The sequence below is a fragment of the Eleutherodactylus coqui genome, chromosome 1 (assembly GCF_035609145.1).
Source record: "Eleutherodactylus coqui strain aEleCoq1 chromosome 1, aEleCoq1.hap1, whole genome shotgun sequence".
Lineage (NCBI taxonomy): Eukaryota > Metazoa > Chordata > Amphibia > Anura > Eleutherodactylidae > Eleutherodactylus > Eleutherodactylus coqui.
The window spans coordinates 271,375,538-271,398,856 of NC_089837.1; the positions used below are offsets into that span (position 1 = coordinate 271,375,538).

The 23,319-nt window shown below is 42.9% G+C and overlaps 1 protein-coding gene across 1 annotated transcript in view; it reads right to left on the minus strand.

Annotated features, from left to right (window-relative positions):
* Positions 1-23,319, minus strand: part of DEF6 (DEF6 guanine nucleotide exchange factor) — a 495,476-nt gene that overhangs the window by 313,353 nt on the left and 158,804 nt on the right. The window contains exons 2-3 of the mRNA XM_066608975.1: positions 6,089-6,229; positions 4,312-4,488 (exon numbers count right to left, since the gene is read on the minus strand). Of these exons, the coding sequence (XP_066465072.1) occupies positions 4,312-4,488; positions 6,089-6,229 (318 nt within the window). The remainder of the gene's footprint in view (positions 1-4,311; positions 4,489-6,088; positions 6,230-23,319) is intronic.

Below are 23,319 nucleotides of genomic sequence, written 5' to 3' on the forward strand. Positions count from 1 at the left end.
GTCATCCACATCACTTTTCTAAGCCCGACACTAATGCTTCAGTACTTCCTGCTGTTAGAGTAATAATATGGTATATATAGGTAACAGGGAGCTTCCCCCCTCGGCAATGCAATCGTCACTATCCAGTGCCGATCGCAATAAAGTCAATAAAAAGTAATAAAAAGTAAAAGATTTAGCGGCTCTGATTGATCAGATCCATCAGGGCAGCTGAGAGTACTCACCCCTGTCCTCCGTGATGTGTCACAGTGATCTGGTCCTCCGGGACCGGACGCCGCACTTCTGCGCATGCGCGCTAGGCGTATGATGTCACACGCCCGGCAAATTTGAAAATTCCTGGCTCCTGGTTCCTGACAGTAGCTGGGAGGCAGGAGATGTCACCCGGGACTGCGGTGGCCAGTCCCCAGGCCCGTGATCACCGGTATCCAATGGACACCGGCAATCATGGAAAAGTAATAAAAAAATGTTAAAAAGTAAAAGTTTCAGCTGCCCTTATGGATTGGATCCATTGGGGCAGCTGAAAATAGTCACTCCTGCCCTCCATGATGTCCTGCGATGATCAGGACCTGCCGCGGGCTTCTACGTATGTGCCGATGTGGCGCACATACGCAGAAGGCCGGAGAGGCTGGCAAATTAAAAATCTGTCTGCACCCGGCTGTCAAAGATAGCTGTGTGTAGGGAGATGTGACCGGGGACCGCTGTATGCCGTTCCTGGTCATATGATCACTATTATCCACCGATGGGTTCTTTATCTGCAGACCTTACCATGGCTTCTGCGCATGCGTCCGTCAGCAAAACGGCAGACACATGTGCAAAAGTCGAGGATTGCCCAGGAAATTTAAAATTTCCATGCTTTTGGCTACCAAGGGTAGCCAAGAGCATGGAGTTGTCACAGGGGGCTGCGGTGAGTAGCTCCTGGTCATGTGATTGCCATTATCCAATGGATGATGGCGATCACGTAAAAGTTTAAAACTTTTTACTGGAGGCCTCCGTATTTGAACCCCAACGTGATCCTCCTCCATGGACCTTAACAGGATTCTGCGAATGCGCCCGTCGGCAAAATGCCGGACACATTCGCAGGAGCCAGGCAGCCCAGGAAATGTAAAATCTCCTTGCTCCCGACTACCAAAAGTAGCTGAGAGCCTGGAGCAGGGACTGGTGGCCATGTTGAGTGGTCCCCGGTCACATGATAAAAAGGTCTACCTTAGGCCGGTCTCATAGGACCAGATAGAAATTACGGATTCCCCATGCATCTGATCCGTGGTAATCCGCAGATCAATCAAATGCACTGGATTACACACTTTCGCTCACATTAGCGGGTTGGAATTATGTAATCCACTTGCAGAATGCAGCAACATATCCGCAACATAGAGCCCATTGTGCTCCATGGTCGCAGATATACCTGTAGCCCACATGCAGTTACATTGTGTATGGGCTGTGGGTACCCGCATCATCGCTAAGCGACAGTGCGGGAAATACAAACAAAAAACGGTGTACTGCGCATGGCTTCCTGTGTGAGAGTGCAGTTATGCGCAGTACATTTTGCGTCCGTGTGCAGGGCCACTGCCGAGCTCACACTTGGGATCCGCAAGCGGATTCCCCAATACGGCACTGTACAGACCGCTGCCTGTAATACGTAATTTACAAGAAGCCCCGGGAACGCTCGCCTTCCTGCAATTCCAGGAGCAGTTTGGTGAACGCCTTCTGTGTGAGACTGCCGCACCCCAGAAAGCTTACGAAGCCTCACAGAGCGCCACTTTTTACACCCAATCTCTGCCCAAGGTCTAGAAATACCCCACCAAAAGGCATGGGTGGAGGAGGGATACCTGGTTTAATTGCCCCATGTACCCATCCCAACCAGGCCCTAGTAATTACTCCTGTCTTCAGACATACCAAACAGTTTACATTATTACATTTATCTAAGATTTAGGGAACGCCAAAAAGGGTGCGGAGGGTGGGGTTATTTTTAGGGAGTCAATTTTTATTCGCACATGTGAGCAATGGGGCCTGGAATTTATTCAGTTGTGCCCTGAAATCCAACGGGTGTTCCCTCCACTATATGCCTAGCCATGTGTCCTGTAAGTAGATTATGGCCACAATGGGTATGTTTCTGAACACAGGACAAACAGGGGGATCCATTTTGGGGTGAAAGTCTTCATTCTTAAGTGTGCTGTACAAGAAAAACCCTGTTTTTAAATTGACATTTTTGCTTTCTGCTTTGCTTAGATTAATTTCAAAACTGTGCAGTCAAAATACATAATGCACCCCTAGATGAATTTGTTAAGGGGTCTAGTTTTTAAAATGCGGGTAATTTGTGAGGGTTCTTTATCTATTTCGGTACTCAAGGGCTCTACAAGTAGGCAATGAGGCCTGGAATTTATTCAGTTGTACCCAGAAATCCAATGAGTGTTCCCTCCATTATAGGCCTAACCATGTGTCATGTAAGTAGATTAGGGCCACAATGGGTATGTTTCTAAACAAGGGACAAACAGCGGTATCTATTTTGAGGTGAAAGTCTTCATTCATATGTGTGCTGTATAAAAAAAACTGTTTTTAAATTGACACAATTGCTAAAAAATATAAATCATGATTTTTTCCTACTGCTTTGCTAAGATTCATTCAAAGACTATAGAGTAAAAATATGCAGTACACCCCTAGATGAATTCGTTAAGTGATTTCGTTTTCAAAATGGGGTCATTTGTGGGGGTTCTGGCTATCGTTTTGGCCGTTCAAGGGCTCTACAAGGGGGTAATGGGGCTTAAATCACCTTCATGCTAAATTTCTGTTCTGAAAGCCACAACTTCTTCTTTCGGTTTGGGCCCTCTTGTGCATACAGACAGAAGATTAGGGCCACAATGGGTATGTTTCTGAGCACAGGACAAACAGGGCTATCCATTTTGGGGTGAAAATCTTCATTTCTATCTATGCTGTACAAAAAAAGCTGTTTTTAAAATGACACAACTGCAGAAAAAATGAAAATCGTAATTGTTCCCTACTGCTTTCCTTAGATTAATTCAGAAAACTATTGTCACAGACACATTATATTTCCTCAAATTAGAATTAGAACTAGGTCACCAGTGAAGAAATTTATTAAAATTTACTAACTTTATTAAAGAACTTTAAAATTAAAAATTGGACAGACCAAAACATATATGACGAGAAATGGAGACTTGGGGTTTGATATAGATAAAGATCAAGTGTCCCCTAGTTCCAAGGAAAACCAGTGATTCTGTGGCCGTACCAATGGTATGGGGCCTAAAATGCCTTCAAGCTAAATATCTGTCCTGAAAGCCACTAGCTGCTCCTTTCATTTTGGGCCCTGTTGTGCATAGAGACATAATATTTGGGCCACAATGGGTATGTTTCTGGACACAGGTCAAACAGGGGTATTTTGGGTTGTAAATCCTCATTTTCATGTGCACTATAGAAAAAAAACCTGTTTTTAAAATGACTTCAATAGAAGCTGTGGAAGCCATAACATGCGTATTTCCTGTGTATGCTACATCCCCACAACTTATATTGGTGCATATTACGCACCCAAAGCAATGGTCTGCCGGCGAGCGTGGGATGAATTTTCGGGAAGGGCTTAAAAATATAAGCCCTTCCCTGAAAATCATCCTAAAATGTGTAAAAATAAAAAATATATATATACTCACCTTGTCCCTGCAGCCGGAGTTCAGGCGCGGCGGCCGGTAGTTCTCCTGAACTGCTCTGTGTAGTATTCAGCAGGCGGGGATTTATAATCCCCGCCTGCTGAATGGGCTGCCTCTGATTGGTCACAGCCCTCACCAATCAGAGGCAGCTCTCACTCATTCAGGTGAGTATATATATATTTTTTTATTTTTACACATTTCAGGATGATTTTCAGGGAAGGGCTTATATTTTTAAGCCCTTCCCGAAAATTCATCCCGCGCTCGCCGGCAGCCCGTTGCTTTCAATGGAGACGGCTGTATTGCCGGCTCCATTGAATTCAATGGGCGAACATCGTTCTTCTCTGCCACAGCTGTGGCAGAGGAGAATGATCTTTGTAGTATATGTTCTCAATGGAGTCGGCGCTGCTGCCGCCGGCCCCATTGAGCGCATATATTAAAACACAAGGAATCGCAGATAGGCGCGATCTGCGATTCCTCGTGTCTGACAGCCGTTTTGCTGCGATGTTAAACGCCGCTAGGTGCAGATTTTTCCGGCGATTTTACGGCCCCGGTCACGCGATTTGCGGATGCGCATCCGTCATGCGATCCGCAAATCGCGGCAAAAAACGGTCGTCTGACCGAGGCCTAAATGCACATTTACATAAATACAAACATAGCTCACCTCGTCAGGGACCATGATAAGTGGGTATGAATCTTCTGACAGATAGTTGAAGAGACACCAGAGATGGAAAGCATCTTCATTTGAAAGTGCCACTCCAACTGGGTGGTAGTTCTTCTTGGCTGTTAGAGTCCAGCACAACTCATGAAAGCTTTTTTTTATAAATGAACTTTCTACAACCTAATGCAAATACAATTTGGAAAATATGAACTGAAAAAAGTAAAAAAAAAACATTGTTATTCTATATAAATATCAATGATTTTCAGACATTTCCAGCTAAATGGGAAAACAAGGTAGAGTTCAGGTTTTAAATAGATTTATGTTAATTTTAGTTTTGTTTTTACTAATTTGTCAAATTACACTTGTACAACTGTCAAAAAAATAAAGCACCTAGAAGGACTTGTCAGAAAAAAACTTTATATAGGCCCATTTACACTGAACGATTATCGCTAAAATGTCGCTCATCGGTGATCGTTTTAGCGATAATCGGTGCGTGTAAATGTGCGCGGGGCACCCGCATTTCGGGTTTTTTTAGCTGATCATTAAAATCAAGTGAGCTTGATTTTAGTGATCAGTTTTATCAGTCATTCTCCACGGGGTAGTGATGATAGCATTGTTTCCCCTGTGGAGAACAAAGGATCTTAGCACAGCTAATAGCCTCGGGCTATTAGCACGCGCTCAGTGAAGGCTTCATTATCATACATAATTGGCATTTAAGTAGCTGAGAAGCTACTTGAATACCAATAATTTTTAAAGCAAAATAATCGCTCAAAGCTGTCACTCAAACTGTCGTTTGAGCGATCTTTGAGCGACTAACTGCTAGTGTAAATGGGCCTTATGTGTGATTATAACACTGATGTAATCACTGCATGATTACCATATTTGAGCAATATGATAATTTATTGAGAAAAACTATTGAAGGGAGACTCTAGTACCCTGTTAGAATGCCTTTGGTTTGGATGCAAGATGTGACACGGTCGGGCATGGAGGCATACAGGTTCTGTACGGTATCCTGCAGCTTATCAGTCCACATTTGCTGTAACTGAGCCTGAATATTGTGCAAATTTCTAGGCTGCCAAAGTTGTTATTTCAGAAGATCCCATACATGTACTATTGGCGATAAATTTGGCAACCAGGCAGGCAACCTGAACATATCGCTGAGCTGTCATTGTCCCCTGTACACGAGGGGTGACTGACTGTCATTCACAATAGCCCCCCCAAACCATCACACCAGCAGTGAGTGCAGTGTACTGCTTCACAGCAAAGGCAGGATTGAGGCGCTCACCCCTAGGTCTCCAGACACGAACATGGCTGTGGTCAGTACCCAAACTAAACCTGGATTCGTTGTTGACAACAACCAAATTCTTATGCGTTGCAGTCCAGTTTCATCTGCAAACTGAGGCAACAATGTGTGGGTGATAACTGTGTTAAATATCTTCAAATGCATCATAGAGGCATGTCTAGTGGTCAACAAGTTCTACACAAGAGGAATAAGAGGTCCAATGCACACAAGTAGCCTCTGACAGCTTCCTTATAGGCCAATCATTTTTATGGTCTCTGGTGGCAAGACTGTTCATTGAATCATGCAACAGCTCTAATCATTTGCATACTTGCCTCAGATGTAATTGCATGCCAAGTTTTGCAGGAAAACGACAAAAGTGCTGGAATTTGTTTTGACAATAAGTGTATATTAGCAAAGAATTAATGTGTAGACTGTACAGAATTATGGTAGAACCCTTTAGCACATGATAATGGGAATTAACATAATAAAATAACGCACCTTGTCTAGTATGTACTGGTTTAAATAGGGCATATAACCCTGACTAGAAACTGGGCCATCATCATCATCACGAAAATGATCTTCCAGAGCAACAGGGTCATGAGGAATGTTGAGTACTGTGTACAGATTGTGAGACAGCACCTAGGCAAGAGAAAAGACACAAGTCTGAATGGAAATTTCTAAATTATAATTATACTCCAGTAGTTCTGTAGATTAGATTTAGATGCCGGTGTGTACAATAGTTGTCTTGTAATGCATGGAATGAAGTATTAACCCCTTCACGACCAAGGACGTACCGGTACGTCCTGTGGCCGCGGGGTATGTATGAAAAGAGGTTGCGATGCAACCTCTCTTCATACAGTGTGGGCGTCAGCTGTTTATAACAGCTGACACCCACGGGCAATAGCCGCGAGCGGCCGATCGCGGCTATTAACCATTTAAATGCCGCTGTCAATTCTGACAGCGGCATTTAAATCCCCCGAACATCGTTCGGGGGTCCCGCACGGCCCCCCCGCGGTGGGATCGGGGGAGACGTGCAGGTGTCATGGCAGCCGGGGGCCTAATGAAAGGCCCCAGGGCTGCCTTAACAGACTGCCTATGAAGTCATCCACACAGGGTGGCTTGATAGACTGCCTGCCAAAAAGCAGTATGACGTAATGCTATAGCATTACGTCATACTGCAGGAGCGATCAAAGCATTGCACCTTAAAGTCCCCCAGGGGGACTTCAAAGTAATGTAAAAAAAACAATCAATAAAGTTTTTTTTAATTGAAATTAAAAAAAAAGTTGTAAAAGTTTAAATCACCCCCCTTTTGTCATATCTATTATTAAAAAATCTAAATAATAAATTAAAAATATGTATTTGCTATCGCCGCGTCCGTAAACGTCCGAACTATCAAAGTAGTGCATTATTTTTCCCGCACGGTGAACGTCGTACGAAAAACAAAATAAAGAACGCCAGAAATGCACTTTTTTAGTTACCCTGTCTCCCAGAAAAAATGCAACAAAAAGCGATCAAAAAGTCGTATGTATTCCAAAATGGTACCAACATAAACTACAGGACATCCCGCAAAAAATGAGACCTTGCTCAACTACGTCGACGCAAAAATAAAAAGTTATTGCGCGCACAAAATGACCGCAGGAAATAATTGAAAAAAATTTAATGTATTTGAAGGAAAAAAAAAAGAGGAGTATAGTGAAAAAAAAACTATACAAGTTTGGTATCCTAGTAATCGTACTGACCCATAGAATACAGTTATCATGTTGTTTTTGTTGCCATTTGTGCGCCGTAAAAACAAGGCGCACTAAAAGATGGCGAAATGTTGTTTTTTTTTCCATTTTACTCCACTTAGAATTTTTAAAAAGTTTTTCAGTACATTATATGGTACTTTAAATAGCACTATTGAAAAATACAACTCGTCCCGCAAAAAACAAGCTCTCATACAGCGACGTAGATGGATAAATAAAGGAGTTACGATTTTTTTAAAGGGGGGAGGAAAAAACGAAAATGGAAAAAGAAAAATGGCCACGTCATTAAGGGGTTAATGGTAATAAACTTATAGAAAGCAATTATTTACATATGCTGTCCAGTTTTTTTCTTTAACATGATATATTCCATTATTTATTTATCCTTGGATACCTAATCCCTTAGGCACTAATGACCAACAAATTTAGCAGTTTTTCTTTTCATCGTCACACTCTAAGACCTGTTACTTTGTATTTTCTGTCGACATGTTCATGTAGGGGCTTGTTTTCTGCAGGACCCCCTTTTTTAGTAACATTTTTGTATATATAACATATCGTATAACTTTTTTGGGGGGTGTGGGTGGGGGAGGAAACAGGCTTCATATGCCTTTTTTTAAACATACAGTATTTTGAATTTATTTGTACAGAAACAACATTGCAACACATTGTTAATGGGAGATCCTTCCTTCCAAAACAAGCACAAACATAAACAAACAAAAAACAAAACAAAAAAAAGTGACATTACTGCATAAAAATAGGCTCACTGACATATGGCATTTAGTTAGACCTCCCTCACATAGGCATTACTAAAAGCGCCGTGATTTTACTTTCGCTTTTGGACACAAAAGGTGTGCTAAATGTTCAAAATAGAACAGACTTCGCTCAAAAATCGAGTGGCTGTCTGAGGCTGTGTAAGTGGCTCCATTGAAAACAATGTGAGCATATGACGCTGAAAAAAACATCTCTGTGAGGGAGTCCTTAGACTCACTTGGATGATGATACATATTTTGACATCCACCTGCATGTGACCATTATCCAACATACAATCTACATAAACTGCCCCTGAAGCTCTCTAGATGCCATTCTGTCAGCGTAAAAGGTGTCATCAGCTGTCATATTTACTCATTTCTAAAATAACAATAGGGCAGGTAGTCTTGATGAAAAGAAAGAAAAAGGGTGGCACAGATACAGCAAGTGGCGAGGAGGAACCAAACACAGAAGGTCGAGGAAGAGAGTCAACAACTATGAAAACAAGATCCATGAAGCGGTAGTTTCCACTGGAATACAGAAGGACATAATGAACTTGGTGGTAAATATATCATCAAGGCGTTTGATGCCACTTGCAATACAGGTTTTGTTGAAGGCACTATCATTTTGCCCTAAAAGTGATACCGACTGGTTCCACTTGGACCTTGATCTTAAACGGTTCTTTAGAAATCTCAGATTGAAATGTATGTTTTCTGTGTCCCCCTCTAACTCTGGTGATATTGTTCAGTCCAACCCACATGGGGGTTTCACCCTGGCTGGTGTTGGACTGCGTAATAAAAGCCAATACCAGCCTCAATTTCAAATCAGTGTTTGGAGACCTATATTTTATTTGTATAAAAGGATATCTCTAAATTGAGAACACAGTTTAGTAAGATGGGTGTTAAAACAAGGGACAACATGAGTAAAGGAGAACATGCTGCTTTGAAATCATTATCTAATGACAGTAAGATCACTATCAAGCCTGGCGACAAAGTCGGGGCCATGGTGGTCATGAACTCCATACAATATCATGGTGAGATCCTTAGACAGCTTAACAATGAAAATATCTATGAAAAGCTTAAACCGAACCCTACTTTGAAGTTTCAGGTTCAGCTGAGGGTCGTTCTCAATAATGACCTCCTTGACAGTTTTGACTCTGGCCTCATTAAATACTTAGATGTATTGTACCCAAAGATTCCAACTCTCTATATCCTGACCAAAATCCACAAGGACTTGCTAAATCCACCAGGTAAACCTATTGTCTCTGGGTGTGATTCTATATTCAGCAATGCAGCGAGATTCCTTGAAGAATTTTGAGGACATTTGCTGAGAATGATTCATCGTATATTCGTGACCGCAGTGATTTTTTACTTAAACTTAAAGGGGTTGTCTCGCGGCAGCAAGTGGGGTTAAGCACTTTTGTATGGCCATATTAATGCACTTTGTAATATACATCGTGCATTAAATATGAGCCATACAGAAGTTATTCACTTACCTGCTCCGTTGCTGGCATCCCCGTCTCCATGGCTCCGTCTAATTTCACTGTCTTCTTGCTTTTTTAGACGCGTTTGCGCAGAAGGGTCTTTGTTCTGGCTCCGCCCGCTTCGACGCGTCATCGCGTAGCTCCACCCCGTCACGTGTGCCGATTCCAGCCAATCAGGAGTCTGGAATCGGCAATGGACCGCACAGAGCCCACGGTGCACCATCGGAGAAGACCCGCGGTGCATCGTGGGTGAAGATCCCGGCGGCCATCTTGGAGAAGGAAGAAGTAGGAAGAAGAAAGAAGTCGCAGAGCGGGGATTCGTGTAAGTAATATATATATATATTTTTTTTTTAACACATCCCTTGGGTTTGTCCTGCGCCGAACGGAGGGCCTATGCAAAAAAAAAAAAAAAAACGTTTCGGCGCGAGACAACCCCTTTAAGGATCTTGAGGTGAATGATATGGTGATAATGGCCTCGTTCGATGTGGTATCACTATACAACTCAATTGAGCATAACAAAAGGTCTGGAAGCTGTTAGCTACTATATCACTGAATCTGGATTGGCCTCCGGTGTACTGGCTTTGCCCTGTCGCTGCTTGAGTTTATACTTTACGAGAGCTATTTGTCTTTGACTACAGGCAGCGACAGGGTGCTGCTATGGGCTCCAATGTCGCACCAACGTACGCCAATATCTTTATGCAAAAATTTGAGGAAGATCACGTGTATTTGGCTGTATATAGGTCCAAAGTAAGATCCTAGTGGTGTTATATTGACAATATTTTTTTTAATTTGGGCAGGTTCAACATCTGAACTGCTTGAGTTTCAAAACCAACTGAACTTAGTGAGCCCTGAATTATAGTTTACTTTGAGTCACTCCATGGAAAGTGTAAAATTCTTGGATGTAATGATTACTAAAAGATCAGGAAGATTGATTACGGATCTATTTGTTAAAACCACGGACAGGAATAGCAGTTAACACTTTAACAGCAATCACTCAAGGAGTATGGTCAGTGTTTCTCAACTCCAGTCCTCAGGACCCCCAACAGGTCATGTTTTCTGGATATCCTCAGTATTGCACAGGTGATGTAATTATTGTCAGTGCATCAGACATTGCCACAGCTGTTCTTACTGGAGGATTTCCTGAAAACATGACCTGTTGGGGGGTCCTGAGGACTGGAGTTGTGAAACACTAATCTAGATGAAAGGTTAGGTCAGATGAACACTAGATTTGTCATTAGGGGATACTCTAAAATATTGATTGATAAGACGACTAGTAAGATCAGAGTATTAAACCGTGATGAGCTTGTTATCCCTAAAGTTAGAAGGCAGAATTATGGCCCTTCCAGTGGAGAGATCACCAACATCATTAATAAGCACTGGTCAATATTGATGAGAGGTTGTGAGGAATTTCTTGAAAGGTCTATTATGGCATACAAAAGAGGCCCTAACATCAGGGACAAGTTAGAAAGACCATTATTTAGTCTTGAGAAGAAGCCAACACAACAGGGGCGTATCTAAAGGCTCAGGGCCCTGGGTGCAAAAGTTCAGCTTTTACACAGTGTATACACACACTATATACACATACACACTATATACACAGTATATAGACACACTATATACACATACACACTATACAGTATATACACACTTTATACACACACTATATACACATATACACTATATGCACAGTATATACACACACTATATACACAGTATATACACACACTATATACACATATACATTATATGCACAGTATATACACACACTATATACACATACACATTATATGCACAGTATATACACACACTATATACACATACACATTATATGCACAGTATATACACACACTATATACACATACACACACACTATATACACATACACACTATATACACAGTATATACACACACTATATACACATTTACAGATACACATACCCTAGGGCCTGGACTAGTTCTCCCTTTATAGCAGCAGCACAGGCAGATGCAGTGGACGCCGTTCAGCAGGAGGCAGGGGCAGCACATGATGACGTCATCATTGTGCCCCACCGACCCATGTGACTGCCTCCTTCCTCCTCCTCCGCTGCTCTTCCCTAGTTCTTCTCAGGCTGGCTGCACTGTCTGCCCCATGATCAGTGCGGTGTTGCAGGAAGAGCGGCCAACTGGTAATACACTTAATGTGCATATGTGTATGGAGGAGGGCGGCTTCGGGGCCCCCTGAGCGCAGAGGCCGGGTCGCCACCGCAACCCCAGTGACCCCGGAAAGTACGCCTATGAGACACAAATTACCTTTGTCCCTTTAAAACAAGGAAATTATCTGTGTTGCAATTGCTCGTGTTGTGGTGACGTCGTCAAAGGTAATACATTTTGCCACCCTTACACTGGTGAGAGGTACAGGATTAGGCACAGATACTCCTGTGCCTCCACTTATGTTATCTACCTTATTACTTGCCCTTGCCAGTTAGGGTATGTTGGTGAAACGACCATAGTGGTCACAAAACATAAAAGTACCATTAGAACAAAAAATACAAAACTCCCGATACCGAAGCATTTTCTGGAACAAAAACATATGATTAGCCAACTTAGATATTGGGTTATAGACCATGTTCCTCCCTGGTCAAAGGTGGTGATTATGTGGCAACGCCAAAGAAAAAAAAACAGATGGATTTTTACTCTGAATATATTAACCCCAAATGGTTTGAATATTGATTACCACTTCATGCTATACATTTAAACCTTTTTTTCTCTTGCTGCTATCCTCCTCAGTATACTGATTTGACTAAATTGATTAATGTTTTATCAGTTCACCTTTTTAATATGTTTGTGTTATTGTGTTACAGATGGTGGTAAACTCCACTCCAATTTCCCTCTCTCCTACAATGGGGACTCTCAGAAAATTTTGAATTAGTTTGGTTTTTGATGGATATGATACTTATGAAAAGAGATGAGCGACCACCAAAATACTTTCCGCGATGCTCGAGATTTCATTTCGAGTAACGAACCCCATTGAAGTCAATGGGCGACTCGAGCATTCTTGTATATGAACCATGCTCCGCTAAGGTTTTTATTTGTGAAAATCTGGAAAACCCAAGAAAGTGATGGAAATGACACAGAAACGGATAGGGCAGGTGAGGGGCAACATGCTGGGCTGCATCTCAGGTTCCCAGGTCCCGCTATTAAGCCACAATAGTGGCAAGAGTGGGCCCCCCTCCCTAACAATTTTTACTTTGGACAAACCCTCATTAGCAAGGCACACCTTAGCTAAGCACCACACTACCTCCAACGAAGCACAATCACTGCCTGCGGGACACACCGCTGCCTCTTCTCCTGGGTTACATGCTGCCCAACCCCCCCACACAACCCTGCGTCCGCAGCGCACACAAAAGTGTCCCTGCGCAGCCTTCAGCTGCCCTCATGTCTATTTATAAGTGCGTCTGCGATGAGAAGGAACCGGAGGCACACACTGCAGAGGGTTGGCAGGGCCAGGTAGCGACCCTCTTTAAAAGGGGCAGGGCGATAGCCCACAATGCTGTAGAGAATCAATGAGAAATTGACGTTCGATCTTCATTCCAATACTGTGCCACCTCCGTCAGGAGCTATGGGGAATCCATGTGCCCACACAGTATTCATTCTGTCTTGGTGTTGCATAGCTCAATCGACACCGCAAGGGGAAAGCCATCTGCACTCTGCCCCCTACCCAAGTCAGTCAGTGTCTTTGTGCCAGACAGGTCAAACACCGCGATGGGAACTAAGTGTGCACCAACAGCATAGGTGGGTCCTAGGCAACCCAAGACATGAACAATAAATAAATCAGAGCGGCCAAACATGGCAGACTTGCACCGCGTCGATGACATAGGCCTCGGCCCAAAGCTTCAGCAATCGTAGGCATGAAGCGGACTTCGATGCTAGTTCATCTGCGACAGGCTCATTAAATCAGTTACCTTTCCTTTCACCGCTCCAATGACTGGATTAACAGGAAAAAGTTCCACAGCCCCAACCTGGCGTACTTGCACTTTCCCCGGGACATAGGCCTCAACCCACACCCCCAGCAAAAGCGGGCATGCAGTGGACTTTGAAGCTAGTTCATCTGCGACAGGCTCATTAAATCAGTTTGCTTTCCTTTCACCGCTCCAATGACTGGATTAGCAGGAAAAAGCTCCACAGTCCCAACCTGGCGTAGTTGCACTTCCCCCGGGACATAGGCCTCAGCCCACACCCTCAGCAAACGCGGTCATGAAGCAGACTTCGATGCTAGTTCATCTGCAACGGGCTCCGTAAATCAGTTACCTTTCCTTTCACCGCTCCAATGACTGGATTAGCAGGAAAAAGTTGCACAGCCCCAACCTGGCGCAGTTGCAGTTCCCCCGGAACATAGGCCTCGGCCAACAGCTTCAGCAATCGTAGGCATGAAGCGGACTTTCACTGCACCCAGGACATAGGCCTCTGCACAAACCCTCAGCAATCGCAGGCCTAGAGCGGACTCCAATGCTAGCGTAGCTGTGAACATCTCAGCGCTGTAACGCTCCTCTTGTTTTTCCCAATGCAGTGCCCCGGATAGCTGCGGTAACGTGGGATAAAATGCAGTTTGGCTTCGGCCCACACTCCATGCCCTAGTCAGTCTGTGGTTTATTTCATAGTGCCAGGCAGGTACAACTCCGCTATGGCAAGTCTGTGTGGACCCACAGCATGGGTGGGTCCCAGGGTGCCAGCGACGGTACATAAATTAATCCCATAGCAGTGCCCACGATAGCTGAGGTAACGTGAAATAAAATACTGGTTGGCTTCGGCCCACACTGCATGCCCTAGTCAGTCTGTTTTTTTTTATAGTCACAGGCAGGTACAACTCTGCTATGGAAAGTCTGTGTGTACCCACAGCATGGGTGGCTCCCGGGGACCCACGACGGTACATAAATAAATCCCATTGCAGTGCCCCGGATAGCTGAGGTAACGTGAGATAAAATACAGGTTGGCTTCGGCCCACACTGCATGCCCTAGTCAATCTGGGTTTTTTTCCATAGTGCCAGGCAAGTACAAGTCCTCAATGCGAAGTCTGTGTGGACCCACAGCATGGGTGGGTCCCAGGAAGCCACCGACGGTACATTAATAAATCCCATTGCAGTGCCCTGGATAGCAGAGGTAACGTGAGATAAAATACAGGTTGGCTTCGGCCCACACTGCATGCCCTAGTAAGTCTGGGCTTTTTTCATAGTCACAGGCAGGTACAACTCCGCTATGGGAAGTCTGTGTGGACCCACAGCATGGGTGGCTCCCTGGAAGCCACTGACGGTACAGAAAGAAATCCCATTGCAGTGCCCCGGATAGCTGAGGTAACGTGAGATAAAATACAGGTTGGCTTCGGCCCACACTGCATGCCCTAGTCAGACTGGGTTTTTTTCATGGTCACAGGCAGGTACAACTCCGCTCTAGGAAGTCTGTGTGGACCCACAGCATGGGTGGGTCCCAGGAAGCCACCGACGGTACATAAATTAATCCCATTGCAGTGCCGCGAATAGCTGAGGTAACGTGAGATAAAGTTGGCTTCGGCCCACACTGCATGCCCTAGTCAGTCTGGGTTTTTCCATAGTCACAGGTAGGTACAACTCCGCTATGGGAAGTCTGTGTGCACCCACAGCATGGCTGGCTCCCTGGAACCCACCGACGGTACATAAATAAATCCCATTGCAGTGCTGAAGTGACGTAAGATAAAATACAGGTTGGCTTCAGCCCACACTGCATGCCCTAGTCAGACTGGGTTTTGTTTTGGACCAGATACATAGAACATCGCGATGGGAAAACTTAGTGCACCCATACTATGCACAGACCCCTGTAATATTCCTGTAGCAAAGATATAAGCTGACCCCACTAACAGTTATGTTGCAGAAGTCTAGGGAGACCACAATAATATTTCTGTAGTTACAGTACAGAGACCCCAGTAACATTTCAGTAGCTGCAGTATAGGCAGAGCCCAGTAACAGTATAGGCAGACCCCAGTAACATTACAGTAGCAGCAGTAAAGGCAGAGCCCAGTATTAGTAACATTTCAGTAGTGAAAGTATAGACAGAACCCAGTAACATTTCAGTAGCAGCTGTATAGGCAGAGCCAAGTCTTAGTAGAATTTCAGTAGTAACAGTATAGACAGACCCCAGTAACATTTCAGTAGCAGCAGTATAGACAGAGCCCAGTATTAGTAACATTTCAGTAGTAACAGTATAGACAGACCCCAGTAACATTTTAGTTGCAGCAGTATAGGCAGAGCCCAGTATTAGTAGAATTTCAGTAGCAACACTATAGACAGACCACAGTAACATTTCAGCAGCAGCAGTATAGGCAGAGCCCAGTATTAGTAACATTTCAGTAGTAACAGTATGGACAGACCCCAGTAACATTTCCGTAGCAGCAGTATAGGCAGAGCCCAGTATTAGTAACATTTCAGTAGTAAAAGTATAGACAGACCCCAGTAACATTTCAGTAGCAGCGGTATAGGCATAGCCCAGTATTTGTAACATTTCAGTAGTACCATTATAGACAGACCCCAGTAACATTTCAGTTGCAGCAGTGTAGGAAGAGGCCAGTAACATTTTAGTAGCAGCAATTTAGGCAAAGCCCAGTATTAGTAACATTTCAGTATTAACAGTATAAACAGACCCCAGTAACATTTCACTAGTAGCAGCATAGGCATAGCCCAGTATTAGTAACATTTCAATATGTCCGGTAAAGACAGACCCCAGTAACATTTCAGTTGCAGCAGTATAGGCAGAGCCCAGTGATATTTCAGTAGCAGCAGTAAAGGCAGAGCCCAGTATTAGTAACATTTCAGTAGTAACAGTATAGACAGACCCCAGTAACATTTCATTAGCAGCAGTATAGGCATAGCCCAGTATTAGTAACATTTCAGTAGTAACAGTATAGACAGAACCCAGTAACATTTCAGTAGCAGCTGTATAGGCAGAGGCCGGTATTAGTAACATTTCAGTAGTAACAGTATAGACAGACCCCTGTAACATTTCCGTAGCAGCAGTATAGGCAGAGCCCAGTATTAGTAACATTTCAGTAGTAAAAGTATAGACAGACCCCAGTAACATTTCAGTAGCAGCGGTATAGGTATAGCCCAGTATTTGTAACATTTCAGTAGCAGCAGTATAGACAGACCCCAGTAACATTCCAGTTGCAGCTGTATAGGCAGAGCCCAGTAACATTTCAGTAGCAGCAGCATAGGAAGAGGCCAGTAACATTTCAGTAGCAGCAGTTTAGGCAGAGCCCAGTATTAGTAACATTTCAGTATTAACAGTATAGACAGACCCTAGTAACATTTCAGTAGCAACAGTATAGGCATAGCCCAGTATTAGTAACATTTCAGTATTAACAGTACAGACAGACCCAAGTAACATTTCCGTTGCAGCAGTAAAGGCAGAGCCCAGTAACATTACAGTAGCAGCAGTAAAGGCAGAGCCCAGTATTAGTAACATTTCAGTAGTAAAAGTATAGACAGAACCCAGTAACATTTTAGTAGCAGCTGTATAGGCAGAGCCAAGTCTTAGTAAAATTTCAGTAGTAACAGTATAGACAGACCCCAGTAACATTTCAGTAGCAGCAGTATAGGCAGAGCCCAGTATTAGTAACATTTCAGTAGTAACAGTATAGACAAACCCCAGTAACATTTCAGTAGCAGCAGTATAGGCATAGCCCAGTATTAGTACCATTTCAGTAGTAACAGTATAGACAGACCCCAGTAACATTTTAGTTGCAGCAGTATAGGCAGAGCCCAGTATTAGTAGAATTTCAGTAGCAACACTATAGACAGACAACAGTAACAGTTCAGCAGCAGGAGTATAGGCAGAGCCCAGTATTAGTAACATTTCAGTAGTAACAGTATGGACAGACCCCAGTAACATTTCCTTAGCAGCAGTATAGGCAGAGCCCAGTATTAGTAACATATCAGTAGTACCATTATAGACAGACCCCAGTAACATTTCAGTTGCAGCAGTATAGGCGGAGCCCAGTAACATTTCAGTAGCAGCAGTATAGGCAGCCGCCAGTATTAGTAACATTTCAGTATTAACAGTATAGACAGACCCCAGTAACATTTCAGTTGCAGCAGTATAGGAAGAGGCCAGTAACATTTCAGTAGCAGCAATTTAGGCAAAGCCCAGTATTAGTAACATTTCAGTATTAACAGTATAGACAGACCCCAGTAACATTTCACTAGCAGCAGTATAGGCACAGCCCAGTATTAGTAACATTTCAATATGTCCGGTAAAGACAGACCCCAGTACCATTTCAGTTGCAGCAGTATAGGCAGAGCCCAGTAATATTTCAGTAGCAGCTGTAAAGGCAGAGCCCAGTATTAGTAACATTTCAGTAGTAACAGTATAGACAGACCCCAGTAACATTTCATTAGCAGCAGTATAGGCATAGCACAGTATTAGTAACATTTCAGTAGTAACAGTATAGACAGAACCCAGTAACATTTCAGTAGCAGCTGTATAGGCAAAGGCCGGTATTAGTAACATTTCAGTAGTAACAGTATAGACAGACCCCAGTAACATTTCCGTAGCAGAAGTATAGGAAGAGCCCAGTATTAGTAACATTTCAGTAGTAACAGTATAGACAGACCTCAGTAACATTTTCGTAGCAGCAGTATAGGCAGAGCCCAGTATTAGTAACATTTCAGTAGTAAAAGTATAGACAGACCCCAGTAACATTTCAATAGCAGCGGTATAGCTATAGCCCAGTATTTGTAACATTTCAGTAGTAGCAGTATAAACAGACCCCAGTAACATTTCAGTTGCAGCTGTATAGGCAGAGCCCAGTAACATTTCAGTAGCAGTAGTATAGGAAGAGGCCAGTAACACTTCAGTAGCAGCAGTTTAGGCATAGCCCAGTATTAGTAACATTTCAATAGTAATAGTACAGACGGACCCCAGTAACATTTCCGTTGCAGCAGTAAAGGAAGAGCCCAGTAACATTACAGTAGCAGCAGTAAAGGCAGAGCCCAGTATTAGTAACATTCCAGTAGTAAAAGTATAGACAGAACCCAGTAACATTTCAGTAGCAGCTGTATAGGTATAGCCCACTATTAGTAGCATTTCGGAGTAACAGTATAGACAGACCCCAGTAACATTTCCGTAGCAGCAGTATAGGCAGAACCCAGTATTAGTAACATTTTAGTAGTAACAGTATCGACAGACCCCAGTAACATTTCATTAGCAGCAGTATAGGCAGAGCCCAGTAACATTTCATTAGCAGCAGTATAGGTAGAGCCCAGTATTAGTAACATTTCAGTATTAACAGTATAGACAGGCCCCAGTAACATTTCAGTAGCAGCAGTATAGGCAGAGCCCAGTAACATTTCAGTAGCAGCATAATAGGCAGAGCCCAGTATTAGCAACATTTCAGTAGTAACAGTATAGACAGACCCCTGTAACATTTCATTAGCAGCAGTTTAGGCATAGCCCAGTATTAGTTACATTTCAGTAGTGACAGTATGGACAGACCCCAGTAACATTTCACTTGCAGCAGTATAGGCAGAGCCCAGTAACATTTCAGTAACAGCAGTATAGGCAGACCCCAGTAACATTTCAGTTGCAGCAGCATTGGAAGATGCCACAAAAATTTCAGTTGCAGCAGTATAGGCAGAGCCAAGTATTAGTAGCATTTCAGTATTACCAGTATTGACAGACTCCAGTAACATTTCAGTAGCAGCAGTATAAGCTTTGTCCAGTATTAGTAACATTACAGTAGTAACAGTATAGGCAGACCCCAGTAACATTTCAGTTGTAGCAGTATACGCAGAGCACAGTAACATTTCAGTAGCAGTAGTATAGACAGAGCCCAGTATTAGTAACATTTCAGTATTAACAGTAAAGACAGACTCCAGTAACATTTCAGTAGCAGCAGTATAGGCATAGCCCAGTATTAGTAACATTTCAGTAGTAACACTGTAGACAGACCCCAGTAACATTTCAGCAGCAGCAGTATAGGCAGAGCCCAGTATTAGTAACATTTCAATAGTAACAGTATAGACAGACCCCAGTAACAGTATAGGCAGACCCCAGTAACATTACAGTAGCAGCAGTAAAGGCAGAGCCCAGTATTAGTAACATTTGAGTAGTAAAAGTATAGACAGAACCCAGTAACATTTCAGTAGCAGCTGTATAGGCAGAGCCAAGTCTTAGTAAAATTTCAGTAGTAACAGTATAGACAGACCCCAGTAACATTTCAGTAGCAGCAGTATAGGCAGAGCCCAGTATTAGTTACATTTCAGTAGTAACAGTATAGACAAACCCCAGTAACATTTCAGTAGCAGCAGTATAGGCATAGCCCAGTATTAGTAACATTTCAGTAGTAACAGTATAGACAGACCCCAGTAACATTTTAGTTGCAGCAGTATAGGCAGAGCCCAGTATTAGTAGAATTTCAGTAGCAACACTATAGACAGACCACAGTAACATTTCAGCAGCAGCAGTGTAGGCAGAGCCCAGTATTAGAAACATTTCAGTAGTAACAGTATAGACAGACCCCAGTAACATTTCAGTAGCAGCGGTATAGGCATAGCCCAGTATTTGTAACATGTCAGTAGTACCATTATAGACAGACCCCAGTAACATTTCAGTTGCAGCAGTATAGGCAGAGCCCAGTAACATTTTAGCAGCAGTATAGGCAGCCGCCAGTATTAGTAACATTTCAGTATTAACAGTATAAACAGACCCCAGTAACATTTCAGTTGCAACAGTATAGGAAGAGGCCAGTAACATTTCAGTAGCAGCAATTTAGGCAAAGCCCAGTATTAGTAACATTTCAGTATTAACAGTATAGACAGACCCCTGTAACATTTCACTAGCAGCAGTGTAGGCATAGCCCAGTATTGGTAACATTTCAATATGTCTGGTAAAGACAGACCCCAGTAACATTTCAGTTGCAGCAGTATAGGCAGAGCCCAGTAATATTTCAGTAGCAGCAGTAAAGGCAGAGCCCAGTATTAGTAACATTTCAGTAGTAACAGTATAGACAGACCCCAGTAACATTTCATTAGCAGCAGTATAGGCATAGCCCAGTATTAGTAACATTTCAGTAGTAACAGTATAGACAGAACCCAGCAACATTTCAGTAGCAGCTGTATAGGCAGAGGCCAGTATTAGTAACATTTCAGTAGTAACAGTATAGACAGACCCCAGTAACATTTCCGTAGCAGCAGTATAGGCAGAGCCCAGTATTAGTAACATTTCAGTAGTAACAGTATAGACAGACCCCAGTAACATTTCCGTAGCAGCAGTATAGGCAGAGCCCAGTATTAGTAACATTTCAGTAGTAAAAGTATAGACAGACCCCAGTAACATTTCAGTAGCAGCGGTATAGGTATAGCCCAGTATTTGTAACATTTCAGTAGTAGCAGTATAGACAGACCCCAGTAACATTTCAGTTGCAGCTGTATAGGCAGAGCCCAGTAACATTTCAGTAGCAGCAGTATAGGAAAAGGCCAGTAACATTTCAGTAGCAGCAGTTTAAGCAGAGCCCAGTATTAGTAACATTTCAGTATTAACAGTATAGACAGACCCTAGTAACATTTCAGTAGCAACAGTATAGGCATAGCCCAGTATTAGTAACATTTCAATAGTAACAGTACAGACAGACCCCAGTAACATTTCCGTTGCAGCAGTAAAGGCAGAGCCCAGTAACATTACAGTAGCAGCAGTAAAGGCAGAGCCCAGTATTAGTGACATTTCAGTAGTAAAAGTATAGACAGAACCCAGTAACATTTCAGTAGCAGCTGTATAAGCAGAGCCAAGTCTTAGTAAAATTTCAGTAGTAACAGTATAGACAGACCCCAGTAACATTTCAGTAGCAGCAGTATAGGCAGAGCCCAGTATTAGTAACATTTCAGTAGTAACAGTATAGACAAACCCCAGTAACATTTCAGTAGCAGCAGTATAGGCATAGCCCAGTATTAGTAACATTTCAGTAGTAACAGTATAGACAGACCCCAGTAACATTTTAGTTGCAGCAGTATAGGCAGAGCCCAGTATTAGTAGAATTTCAGTAGTAACAGTATGGACGGACACCAGTAACATTTCCGTAGCAGCAGTATAGGCAGAGCCCAGTATTAGTAACATTTTAGTAGTAACAGTATAGACAGACCCCAGTAACAGTTCAGTAGCAGCAGTATAGGCAGAGCCCAGTATTAGTAATGTTTCAGTAGTAACAGTATCGACAGACCCCAGTAACATTTCATTAGCAGCAGTATAGGCAGAGCCCAGTAACATTTCATTAGCAGCAGTATAGGTAGAGACCAGTATTAGTAACATTTCAGTATTAACAGTATAGACAGGCCCCAGTAACATTTCAGTAGCAGCAGTATAGGCAGAGCCCAGTAACATTTCAGTAGCAGCATAATAGGCAGAGCCCAGTATTAGCAACATTTCAGTAGTAACAGTATAGACAGACCCCAGTAACATTTCACTTGCAGCAGTATAGGCAGAGCCCAGTAACATTTCAGTAACAGCAGTAAAGGCAGACCCCAGTAACATTTCAGTTGCAGCAGTATTGGAAGATGCCAGTAAAATTTCAGTTGCAGCAGTATAGGCAGAGCCAAGTATTAGTAGCATTTCAGTATTACCAGTATAGACAGACTCCAGTAACATTTCAGTAGCAGCAGTATAGGCTTAGTCCAGTATTAGTAACATTACAGTAGTAACAGTATAGACAGACCCCAGTAACATTTCAGTTGTAGCAGTATAGGCAGAGCACAGTGACATTTCAGTAGCAGCAGTATAGACAGAGCCCAGTATTAGTAACATTTCAGTATTAACAGTATAGACAGACTCCAGTAACATTTCAGTAGCAGCAGTATAGGCATAGCCCAGTATTAGTAACATTTCAGTAGTAACACTGTAGACAGACCCCAGTAACATTTCAGCAGCAGCAGTATAGGCAGAGCCCAGTATTACTAAAATTTCAGTAGTAACAGTATACACAGACCACAGTAACATTTCCATATTAGCAGTATAGGCAGAGCCCAGCATTAGTAACATTTCAATAGTAACAGTATAGCCAGACAGCAGTAACATTTCAGTAGCAGCAGTATAGGCAGAGCCCAATATTAATAACATTTTAGTAGTAACAGTATTGACCGACCCCAGTAACATTTCATTGGCCGCAGTATAGGCATAGCCCAGTATTAGTAACATTTCAGTAGTAACAGTATAGACAGACCCCTGTAACATTTCAGTTGCAGCAGTATAGGCAGAGCCCAGTAAAATCTCAGTAGCAGCAGTATAGGCAGAGCCCAGTATTAGTAACATTTCAGTTTTAACAGTATAGACAGAACCCAGTAACATATGCGTGGCAGCAGTATAGGCAGAGCCCAGTATTAGTAACATTTCAGTAGTAACAGTATAGACAGACCCCAGTAACATTTCAGTAGCAGCAGTATAGGTAGAGCCCAGTATTAGAAACATTTCAGTAGTAACAGTATAGACAGACCACAGTAACATTTCAGTAGCAGCAGTATAGGCAGAGCCCAGTATTAGTAACATTTCAGTAGTCACAGTATAGACAGACCCCAGTAACATTTCAGTTGCAGCAGTATAGGCAGAGCCCAGTAACATTTTATTAGCAGCAGTATAGACAGAGCCCTGTATTTCATTATTAACAGTATAGACAGACCCCAGTAATATTTCAGTAGCAGCAGTATAGGCATAGCCCAGTATTAGTAACATTTCAGTAGTAACAGTATAGACAGACCCCAGTAACATTTTAG